The sequence below is a fragment of the Scomber scombrus genome, chromosome 12, assembly GCF_963691925.1.
Source record: "Scomber scombrus chromosome 12, fScoSco1.1, whole genome shotgun sequence".
NCBI classification, from domain to species: domain Eukaryota; kingdom Metazoa; phylum Chordata; class Actinopteri; order Scombriformes; family Scombridae; genus Scomber; species Scomber scombrus.
This window is the reverse complement of record NC_084981.1, coordinates 488,383-500,562: the sequence shown is the minus strand read 5'-3', so window position 1 is coordinate 500,562 and position 12,180 is coordinate 488,383. Positions and strand designations below refer to the sequence as shown.

Below are 12,180 nucleotides of genomic sequence, written 5' to 3'. Positions count from 1 at the left end.
GGATGTGGAAATGAACGCTTGCTGACAAGTTTAACATATCAACTTAAACCTGATGATATGACAGTGTTGTGGGTTCAGTTTTATCGCTTCTCCCTAAGTGACAAAAAAAGAGTTGATGCAACTTTTAAGACAAGAGGCCAATTGACTTTGAAAATTGGTTTCACCTTCAACATTAGGATTTAATGTTGATTTTTTGGATATTTTCAGTATGAAATTGTCCCTTTAAATTGCGTAGTAAGCACTGTAAGGATCTCCTGTAGAAATGTGAGCACAGTGATACACTGTAAGGCTCATGTTTGAAAGAGGTTGTTTACAGCATCTAAAACAACCATGATGGACCATGACAACCTCACTGGAATTATTCAGCCTGTGGCATTTATGATGCGTTAGGGATGAAAAAAAAGAAAAGTGAGGAGATACGTTTTTCCAAACTCCATAAGGACATTTGAGCCACTGAAATTAAAATGGTGGTTCAATAAGTGAGTTAGAAAAGATGCCATTGCCAGTGTTACTGTCAGACAAACTGTATTAAGGCTGCTACAGCCTCTGACTACATTATATATTAACTCAACCAAGCGCAGATAGTTTCCTGTAATTCCAACAAATAAGTTGTATGCATGTAAATAATCATCCAGGCAGTTGCACCCCTCAGTTTGCACTGCAAATCAGTTTATCTAAATAAATGTATTAAATAAAGTCTTTACTAAATTCTAACAACTCATCTCAAATTGTCACACAGTGAAGTTGCTATGGAGAAAATAAATGTTACTATGAAAACTATATTTTCTGTTTTTTCATTTGTTTTGTTTTGTTTTGGGGTTGTTGTTGTTGTTGTTGTTGTTGTTGTTGTTGTTGTTGTTGTTGTTGTTGTTTTGGGGGGGTGTTTTGTTTTGTTTTTTTACTTCCTTTTTTCATTTGGTTTGAAAACAAAAGTGCAACTCCTTTGTCATGTAACCATATATACACATAGGTGCTTATTTTTTGGTTACCTGATATGTATCAGCTAATATATAGTGCACGGCCTGGCGCAGCAGCCTGTGTTTAAACACAGCTGAGGGTTTGCATTAGTACACTTATTGCATTTCAACTCAGTGATTTATCCGCTTTTCCCAGCCCCTGATCATCATTATTGGTCCACGTTTAAACGAATAGTTGCACCGCAGTGTGCGGATAGGCTGCCGCTGTGCATTAACATTTGATGCCGGTCAATTGGCCAATGAGAACTGTTCAACGCATATCAAATATTAATACTCTAATGCCGCATGTTAAGTAATTAAGTCCCAGTGGCTTTTAGAGAGAGACAAAATCAATGAGCCACACGGTTTATTTTTTCATATAATTGTTGTGCAGTTATTATGTTTGTATCCTGGCACCACCAGCACGTCTTTAATTGGAAATGCGCGGTGCGAAGTGCCTCTCATTATTTATGATATACGGTTAAACAAAGCTACATCCATTTGTAATGGAACAATGAATATCCGTCTAATTTAAATCGTTGCATAGTCATTGATCACTTTCTCGGATTCATTTATATGTTTAATGAATGTAGCCTAATGCCAAATTATGAGTTATAATGCAGGCTATGTGTAGCCTATTATTATAGATTCACTTGAACTCTGGGGTTTCGGCTGGTTTTAGTACTGCAAAATATTTCATATGCTGCTCTGTGCTGATTCCTCAGTAACAAATGAAAACGCATCAGTGTTTGCAGCTGTGTCACTCCGAAAATGAATTAATAATGGCCAAGCTCAACAACACATTAAATACGCTATCGATAATTTTGCAGTGATTTATATTGTATCATTTGAACATATTAGGCCAATTTATTAGGGCTCAACTTTATATCTGCACCACATTAATTAAAACAGACGTATGGAGTTGCCCAGGTGAGCCCAACGGAGAGTGATGTGCGCGTTTTATTGAATTGGAGAATGTATTTGTTTCAGCCGAATCACGTCATTATGTCAATATGTCTGTGACGTTTTCAGCTTCCTTGCGGTTTAGAAACTTTATGATGCGCTATCATGGACGGGTTATGAAACAGAATTCCCCTGCTCAATGATCAGTCAGCATCTTTTTCAGTTATTGTGCAGTTTAACCACACCTCTGCAGTTCTGTTGATGGCAAAATATTGTATGCTGAACGTCATGAAGTGTCTAAATTATTTTCAAACCCATGTGCTGTCAGATTTCTGCTGTCATTTCTCTCCACGAATCTGACACAAAATACTATCCAATACTGTACAACATGTCGTGAATGGACCTGTATTCCCAATGCATGCCAAAGGCCTATTCTGCTATCTCTATGGACTATTCATTTTACTGTACCCTATATATGTGCTAGAAAACTGTAGGAAAACTAATAAAAAAATTATATTAAATTATATATTAGTTCGTACTCGATTTTAAAGGTTCGGGACCTAAAAGAAAGAAAAAGACACTTGACGAGCAATTCTTCCATGTTTTAATGACTTCTTGTTCGATAGTAATATGACAGAGCAGAACTAATTGGCTGTAGGCAATTGCTTGTAGCAATCATTAGAAGCATGATTAGGCTCATTATAGTCGTGTTGCAGCGGCACTGTGTGTCTGATACAGTGTTTTAAAACCCTCATCTTCATGGGACAAATGTGGTTGCCAAAATATAAAATACACCGGCTATTCACAACGTGTCATTACACATACTCATATGGGAAAAACATGAATTATTTATAGGCTAATATATGTGTGTGTGTGTGTGTGTGTGTGTGTGTGTGTGTGTGTGTGTGTGTGTGTGTGTGTGTGTGTGTGTGTGTGTGTGTGTGTGTGTGTGTATAATGTATATAATGTATATATATATATATGTTCATGCATTAGGAGAGCCGTATCAGCTGAGTGATGACCGGTGAAATATCGGCAATAAACTGTGTGTGTGTGTGTGTGTGTGTGTGTGTGTGTGTGTGTGTGTGTGTGTGTGTGTGTGTGTGTGTGTGTGTGTGTGTGTGTGTGTGTGATTAATCTTGCAGAGTTGTGTTATTGATCTTGTCCAGCTGTTAATCAGGGTTTTATGAAGTGTACCATAAAGCCTCCACAGAGCGAGCAGAGTCTTTAGCCAATTGAGTTTCCAGGCCCAGAATTGGGTCTTAATCTTGCGCTGTCTATTTGGCAGTTTGATGGATGTCCTCGCGCAGCAGAGGTGGGGACAAACACTCCAGCCTCGCTCTCCTGCATGCTCTCACACAAGCGCGCCCGCACTCACTAGATAACGACCTGACCTCGTGCAGGAGAATTACAGACTGAAAAGTCCAGGGAGAGGCGCGTGGAGCAACCTGTGTTCCTCGCGCCGAGCGGGGGGCTCGCGGAGGCCATGGATCACATTGGAATACTAGGAGCGCATCTGCATCAGCATACGCACGTGGAGCCCATCAGTTTCGGCATCGATCAGATCCTCAATAACGTGGAGCAGAGCTGCATGCTGGGCGCGAGGATGCACGAGCCGGACTACGGACACCCAGTGTACAACAACGGCGCCAACAGCGGCCTGAATTCCGGCGGCTTCACGTGCGGTAACACCGGATATAACGGCACCAGCAGTTCGTGCGGGGTCGCTTCCCTTGGCGGGGCTTATCACATGAACATGGGTGTGAATATGAACGGGACTAATATGAACGCCGCCGGGGTCATTCGTGTCCCCGCGCACCGGCCTATGAGCGGCGGAAATTCCTCCATGCCGCCGGGGAGCGGAACCATCAACAACCTGAGCGCGCTCACCTTCCCATGGATGGAGAGTAACAGACGCTACACCAAAGACAGGTTCACAGGTAAGCTATCATATCATATATGATAATATCATAGCATACCATATCATGTCATATCATCATGGCCTTAAGAAAAAATGATAGTTAGGTGTGGGTGACGCCTATGAAAAAGTATTCGCTAAATAAATGAAACAAAGCTGAAAAAGAAGTGCATTAAAATGAACCTCTACTCATCTAATGATAAAACTTCCCTGTGAGTATCCTCATCATTTGTCTGCTTCTACACATGAGCAGAATTGGGACTTACAAGATATAACTGTTATTTAGTCAGTGATTGTTAGAGGTAGCTCAACAATAAAAAGCCTACCTAGAGTGAATATATTTTCAAATACCTATTTTTGGCATGTCTAACTTGAACTCGAACTTGATCACCTGATCTCCATCAGACTAATAATAAAAACGATTCACTTAAATGGGTAGGCCTACTGATTTAAACAAATGTTGCTAGCCATGGTTGAAACCTCTCCTAACCTATTAAAAAAAAACATTTAGGAAATAATTAGAATCAACATTTTCATTGGTGATGAAAAAAACATAATCAAGCTTTTGAACAAGAACCCGAATAGACCAGGAGCTGCTTGTTGTAGTCTCTATGTAATTGTTACTGGTAGCAGGGTCCTGTGTATAAAGCTGTGTGTAAATACAGAGAAACGAGGACCCTTTTCCTTGTGTGTGTGTGTGTGTGTGTGTGTGTGTGTGTGTGTGTGTGTGTGTGTGTGTGTGTGTGTGTGTGTGTGTGTGTGTGTGTGTGTGTGTGTGTGTGTGTGTGTGTGTGTGTGTGTGTGTGTGATTGCTTCGATACTGGAATAATGTTGAAGGTTTGACATGTTACATTGGTATTGCTTCTTTGTGTCCTGTATTGTGCTGGGCTGTTTGCGGGACATGATTTCACCAAAATGTTAAATATTATATATATATATATATATATATATATATATATATATATATATATACATATATGTGGGTGCAACTAACTTACTTCATGGTCAGATAATATACAGATTATTTTTTTCAATCAATTAATTACTCATTTTGTGAATAAAATGATAGAATACACTGAAAATGCACATTCCAACTGCCCTGTCTTTATTATATGACCATGATCAAAACCAAAAGATATTCACCATCACCCAAGAAAGGCATCAGATTATCACAGAGGAGAAATGAAACGAAACAATTAATGGATGATCAGGTCATTTTAAAATGAATTTACTGTCGATAGACTAATTGATCAATCGAATGATTGTCTCAGGTCTACGCCTTGCATGATGCCGGGCTGTGCTTCTGCTCTGCCAGTCTCTTTGCCCTGAGTACCTGCTTTGACCTGTCCTGTCCTGCGTTGTCCTCACTTGTTCTGTCCTTTCCTTTCCTGTCCTATCCAGTGTCTCTCTCACCCCTCACTGTAACACGTCGTGTAGGTCATCCCTATCAGAACCGGACGCCACCTAAGAAGAAGAAGCCTCGGACGTCCTTCACTCGGCTGCAGATCTGCGAGCTGGAGAAGCGGTTCCACCGACAGAAATACCTGGCGTCTGCAGAGCGGGCCGCTCTCGCAAAAGCCCTGAAGATGACTGACGCTCAGGTCAAAACCTGGTTCCAAAACAGACGCACCAAATGGAGGTAAAGTTTCTGTCATTTCATGAAGCATTTTTACCGTTTTTCGTCTACATGTTGCACCAACATATATATAGTTGTAAAGATGCACTCAATCATAACTGACAAAAAACAAGTAGCCTACGTGTAAGAATGTGTAAATAATATAAAGAAATCAATTATTTATTTACTTTGTGCTAAATCATTTCATTAATTTTCAAAAAGAGTAAGAGATTAAAAAAAAGATTAAAGGTAAAATCTCCCATAAAGGAAATAAAATACACTTAATGCGCAGACCTGTTTGGATATGCAAACAAAGTCATTATAATTATCAATAGATGACTCATATTCCATAAACAAAGTTTAAGTTGTAATATAGATCTGTCAGTAGCTATATTATTAGACGCAGTCTGCATGGATAAAAGATAATTATGTGTAGCGTTAACAATGCTGCAGTTTTGTGTATTCATTTTATATTATGATTTTTGATTTAAATGATTTTTTAAATTATTGTGTTTTTATGTTGCTTACACTACAAATGGTGTGCACACTGATGTATTTATTGTACTAGTGAATGTATGTTTAATCCTTTTTTTATTATTATTTTTTATTGTTTTTATTGCTGTTATTGTTTGTTTGTTTTTATTGTTTCTGCTTATTTTACTGTAAAGCACTTTGGTAGGCCATTGGCTGTTTTAAATGTGCTATATAAATAAAGATGACATTGACATTGACATTACAGTAATAGCCTTATTTATTATATAAGGCTATTACCACATGTATGAGAAGAAAATAATATTAGCAGATTTTTTCAGTGTTTTTAAAAAATCAGCAGAAACCCCTATTGAACTCCTATCCAAATATTAACCACGGCCTAATATTAGAATTTTCACAGTAATGATGTTGAACGGAAAATTGCGTAGGCCTATATTTTTTCTTAATCATCAAACTTAGCTATGAGTTCGTAAAAAAGAATAGAGAGCAGAGTCCATTCTAGCTCCTATCCGTTGCATGATAAACAGTCCTACTGTTATCATACACTTTCCCTGAACAGTCATCTTTTCGTAAATGACATATCTAGTGAAGCTCAGTGCGGTGAAATCTGGAAGAAGATACATTAGTTGTGTAACATTACAAAAATAAAATCGTAGATTTAGCAGGCCCACACTATCACTGACAGGTGGGCAGTGCTGTGGCCTGCACACTGAGGTCTGGTAGCCATGTGTCGGGTGTGTGACCGTCCGACTCTCCGGTGTTTGCTTGTCCCGTTTACAGACGGCAGACAGCGGAGGAGCGGGAGGCGGAGAGACAGCAGGCCAATCGGATTCTCATGCAGCTGCAGCAGGAGGCCTTTCAGAAGACCATTAACCAGCCGGTGACCCCGGACCCGCTGTGCCTGCAGAACAGCTCTCTGTTCGCCCTACAGAACCTGCAGCCCTGGACCGAGAGTACCGGCAAGATCAGCAGTGTGTCAGCATGCGAATAGAGCCAAATACACGGCCTCCAGCTGCGGGTCTGTGCCAGCTCTGAGTGACTGCTGGAGGGCATTCGAAACGGGCTGCAGCCCGCTGAGGGGCTCCGTGGAGGGGAGGTTCCCGAGCAGGACACTGTTTGATAAATCTCAGATCCAGTGTCCTCTCCCTGCTCTTATTATCTCCCACTTTCTATCAGACAGACACCTCCACTGCTGCTAACTGACATGCTCTGAGATGGGGTCCCTCAGCACTAACTCTCACGGGGGTTAAGTCTGATCTGGATCCCTTCAGAGGTTCTGGACTGAGTCCCTCCTTCAGCCCTGCAAAGACCTGACTAGTTTTTTGGAAATAGTTTGGAGGCAAGGAGCCCATCAGAGGACCACGCACAGACTGGCTTCAGTGAGTTGTTGTATAGTTCGACCTGTGAGGGATTTGATGTTTCATAAACAGCATATTTTCATATATTATGTCTGACAAAAAATGTGTATATATCTGAGAACAGAGTCAGTCAGTATTTATCTGTCATGTTAATGGACTCTAATGCAAAATAAAAGAGCACTTGTTGTAGCACCTTTTTATGAATTCAAACATGTAATCAGACACTTCACCTGACAGAATGAAATGGACTCCATGTGATAATTTACACCTGATAATACCTGTGTATTTTACCATTTTATACATGGGCCAAAAGGCTAACAAGCATCTGATTAAAATAAAAAAGTATTCAATGGCATTTTGTTTACATTTACATTTCACATTTCCTTGAATTCTATTTTTTGTATAAACCTTTTCCTATTCTTCTCTAACCACCAATCTCTAAGAAACACCAGTCATGTGCTTAGATGGCATTATAATATGTGTTTCTTTGTGTGTACTCAGGCTGCCAGCGCATTTTGTGTGAGTGTGTGTTTCAGAAAGAGAGTGAAAAAGGAACAGTGATCAGGTTCTAATATATTTAAATACTTCTGGAAGAATGTTTCATCAGAAGCAAAAACAATGAGTGTGAGACATGTGGCACATATCTGGTCAATATCACAGGCTTTCTAATAAGTGACTCACACTTAAGGATGTTGTGATAAATTAGATGATTAATTCAGCTGTGCAGAGGTGTGTGTTTGTGTGTGTGTGTGTGTGTGTGTGTGTGTGTGCACCTTTGTAACTCTGTGCATCAGTGTGCACATGCTAAGACAAATGAGTATAGATGTGGTGCGGTGATAGTTTATAGTGCAAGTCAATTAAAAATCTATTATTTTTTATTTTGCTTTGCTTTCATTCTTAACTCATGAGTCTTAATTGAGTTCCATTTTCGTACCATAGCTACATATAGCCCACATGCAATCTGTAGGCTATATTGTATAAACAGTCTTTCTTGTTTCTACAATTATTTTTGATTCAGTGCATTGTTACAAACATAACATTTTAATCTGTACATGTTTCAAAACATTGACAACAAACACAATGCACTTACACATTTGAAGACATCAGCCAGGAAAGCAAAGCAATATGAGAGTCAGACTAAACCACAAAGCGTACATGATAAAATTGAAAAATGCATGAAATTAAAAATGACCAAATAGATTGAAATAAATATGAAAATGAAATTTTAAAATAGAATATGAATAACTGTGAAAGCTGAGGCATTCACAATTTTGTTCAAATCTTTATTCATTCTTCTGTACATTTTTAGAGGCTATTTAATCCTACAAGCAATAGAAACCATTCAAACATCAATATGTTCAGCTCTTCATGGACATTTATTATACTTTTGTTCTTTAACATATTCCAATGTTTTTTAAATATTGAAATGAATAATGGCAAGTCTATTATAGAATGTTTGAAAGTTCATATGTCAAAAAACTAAAAGAGTGCACTCTTCATGGACATATGTCCAATGTGGAAAAGCTTAACATATTAAAAACAGTTCCAACTGCACCACCATGTGGTCAGTTACATGTTTTACATTTCAGCTAGTAACTCCTTAACTGTGAGGCCTATCAAAAACATCAGTCAGTCCATGTGGTCATTTTCTGTTTTCCAGAATGCAGATGGCTAAAAAAGTGACACTTTGGAATGAAACTACAATGGCATGTGGGACAGATGGCAACAAAGAGTCAGCTCACACATATTAAGTCATAAATATAAGCAGGGTGTTTGTACACAAAGCATGAAAGCTTCAAGAAAATCTTAGGATCATCTGAAGCAGGATTGGAATTAACTGTAATGTGCCTTTTTTTTCTTTTTCCAAAGAATATTGTTCACAACATAGGACCATCAAAATGTACTTTTCTTCAAGCATGCATCTCAGGCACAGTTCACTTCACATTGATATATCTGCATGACACAACACATTCTTAGGTAATAGGTTTAATTGTTTTTATTCACACAAACATTACACTGATACAAAAGTACTTTTTGTCTAAGAATTTTGGGGTGTGTATTGATGTCAGCAGTGCCTGCTGAGCCAGCTGTTTGGAAGTGTGTGTGCATGTCTTATGTGACATTCTCCAGGACTGCTTTCTTCTTCATCATCCACTCTGAAATGTCAGCACTGAGCTGCATTGAAACCTCCTGGAATTCCTTTCACAGAGGTTTTTTTCCCCTCAGGGGAGGAAAAGTAGTTACAACAGCTGATAAAGCAAGTTGAGAGAAATACACCACTATGCACAGCAAAGGAAGTTCCGTTTTATACTTGTCATAAACATAAAGAATGTTTGTTTTTTTTTAAATAAAAGATTTGATTATTATTTTCCCTTCATATTTATATATTCCATGTACTTTCCAAAATACATTTTAAATCCTGAAGGGATTTCAAGTATCATAGTTTTTTTAAATCATGATTTCACATTCCTTGCCCTGGTTTATGATTTTATTCCAAGTGTGGACAGCCCACATAGTTCAGTGTACTTTTGGACTGAGTCTGTTTCCCCTGGTTTGGTCCTTTAGGTAGGAGAAATGTTAATGCTGAAGCAGACAATGATATTTCAGGTCACAGTTTGTGTTCAGTCCTTTCCTGTTCCGACATGACAATGTCTCTGTACACAGAGCTCCATGAAGAACTGCTTTTTCTAGTTTGCTGTGGAAGAACTTGCTATATGAACTTCTAGTGTAAGGTCATATTAAGCAAGCATTCAACCATGACTCATACATGCGCTTATTCACTTTCAGTGTATTGTGTGTCATAGTGTAAATTCCAACAACAAAACACTTCATTATACAAAAGTGAAAAGACCATATTAATGAAGTTCCGGGGTCTTTCATTTTCAATTAATTGACCTGTCTTGGGAAAGTTGCAGAAAATTCCCTGTTAATTTGGAAATCTGTCTGGATTGTTTGTCAGATTATTTGATCTACTCTGAGGCCTTGGAGGATTCATTCCAGTATAGACTTGTAGGAACAGTATCAACAGAATGCTACATTTAGGGACAAATCAGTGCATTTGGAAATGCCTGAGTGGAGGATTTTTCCTGCACTGCAGTCATTCAGTTAGGTTCATAAATATTTGGACAGTGATATAGTTTTGGTTCTGTACACCACCACAATGGATTTGAAATGCAACAATCAAGGTGCAGCTGAAGTCAAATGTAAATTAAAATCATTCACTTTGAATACTTTGAAAATCCTTTGTGGGTGTGGCAGGGGCCTCATCCAGGCTGACTAGCCTCCACCAGCAGACTGGCTCCCAGCTCCACTAAATCAAAAACAAAACTGCAAACCACGATAAACAAAATGAAACCAGTTGGTCCTATCAAATTACAATATTAGTACAACAGACACAGTTAATGCTTTACTAAACAGGGCAGGCAAAAAGCAGCAGCAGGTGGCAACCTGCAAAGAGACACAGAGTTAGTTTGCCACCTGCATACACAATAGAATATAATTGTCCGGGCCCCACTTACAACCAAAGTTAGCTCTCAGAAACTATAACTTCTGGCAGTTAAATGTCAGCCTACCTACTTCTGTCCAGAGCACATGGTGGCAAGAGAGGAAGATAGGGGTCTTAAATTATTTAGCCCTGATTAGGGGATGGCTGCATTCAAGACCTACTGAGCATTCCCAACCACACAGGCAATGACTGCCTGAAGTCTGGAACCAGTGGACATCACCCAACATTGGGTCCTTTGTGATGCCTTGCCAGGCCTTTACTGCAGCTGTCTTCACTTGTGGTTTGTTTGTGGGTCTTCTTGCATTAAGTTGAGTCTTCAGTAGGTGAACTGCATGCTGGATCGAGTTGAGATCAGGTGACCGACTAGGCCATTGCAGAATATTCTACTTTTTTGCTTTAAAAGGAACCTTGACTATTAAGACTTGTATGCCTTAATATGCTATAATTGCCTTCTCCTACTAAAATACATTGTATTATTTAAATAATACAATACAAATACATATTTTGACATACGGAGGCCGCCATTTCACTAAGTGCGCAAAGGAGAAGAACCGTCAAAGACAGAAGCCACTGGATGCTCTCTTGTTAGGATGTAATGTTAAACAACCAGTCTCAGAAGGTGAACAATCGGACACAACCCTGATAAACACGGAGGAAACTGACAGTCCACCAGTTTTACCATTGACTCGGCAATCCCTAATTGTATAGTGTTTTCCAAGTAAGACCAATGAAGTTTTAACAACGATATTTGATCTACACGCTCACCTTGAACAGCTGCTGACAGAAAGCAGAGATCTTTACAACAAACACTGTCCTTCCCGGTTAGCATAGGCGAGCAGTTGCTGCACAGACACTCTCTCCTCTCCTTGCCTCCTCACCTCTCTGATAGCCATCATTTTGATCTGATTTAGATTTTGATATAAATATATAGCTCCTTTCTCCTGTCTCCTCCTCCCTTTTTCTTGTCTCCTCCTCCCTCTCTCTATCCATCTCTATCCATTAACATTCATGTGCTATTAATGCATTCATAACTTCTTCCCCAGAGTTCTCTGTGCTTTCTCGTCTCACAGGTAATCTGGGATTGTAGATGACAGATGCATGCCCTGGACCTGCTATTCTCCCGTCCAGGACCTACTAACTTCAATGTTTATTTTATTTTAATTTTTTCCCCCCAATGTTCTTCTCTCTCCTGTCCTTTCTCTCTCCCCTTGTTACCCCCACCCCTCGCTCCTCCTCCTCTCAACCCCAACCGGTGGAGGCAGATGGCCGCTCACTTTGAGCCTGGTTCTGAGGTTTCTTCCCGTTACAGAATCGACATTTTTATCTAGCTGTAGTGTAAATAGACTGGGACCAAAGACCACTGCAACCATTTTGACATCACTACCGCTCTTAATGGTTTGGGATCCTTTTAAGAAACTTCTGAGTTGCTTTCA

General features: G+C 39.4%; 1 protein-coding gene across 1 annotated transcript; it reads left to right on the top strand.

The window, feature by feature from the left end:
• Positions 1-3,345: 3,345 nt before the first annotated feature.
• tlx1 (T cell leukemia homeobox 1) lies at positions 3,346-6,875 on the top strand. The gene is made up of 3 exons (XM_062430766.1): positions 3,346-3,799; positions 5,215-5,416; positions 6,665-6,875. The coding sequence occupies exons 1-3, from the start codon at positions 3,346-3,348 to the stop codon at positions 6,873-6,875; spliced, it is 867 nt and encodes a 288-aa protein (XP_062286750.1).
• Positions 6,876-12,180: the final 5,305 nt, after the last annotated feature.

Bases quoted from the DNA above. Each gene is read 5' to 3' on its own strand.
- tlx1 (XM_062430766.1), top strand. From the start codon at position 3,346: ATGGATCACATTGGAATACTAGGAGCGCATCTGCATCAGCATACGCAC. The intron at 3,800-5,214 runs GTAAGCTATCAT...CACGTCGTGTAG, and splicing joins CACCAAAGACAGGTTCACAG to GTCATCCCTATCAGAACCGG. The intron at 5,417-6,664 runs GTAAAGTTTCTG...TCCCGTTTACAG, and splicing joins AACAGACGCACCAAATGGAG to ACGGCAGACAGCGGAGGAGC.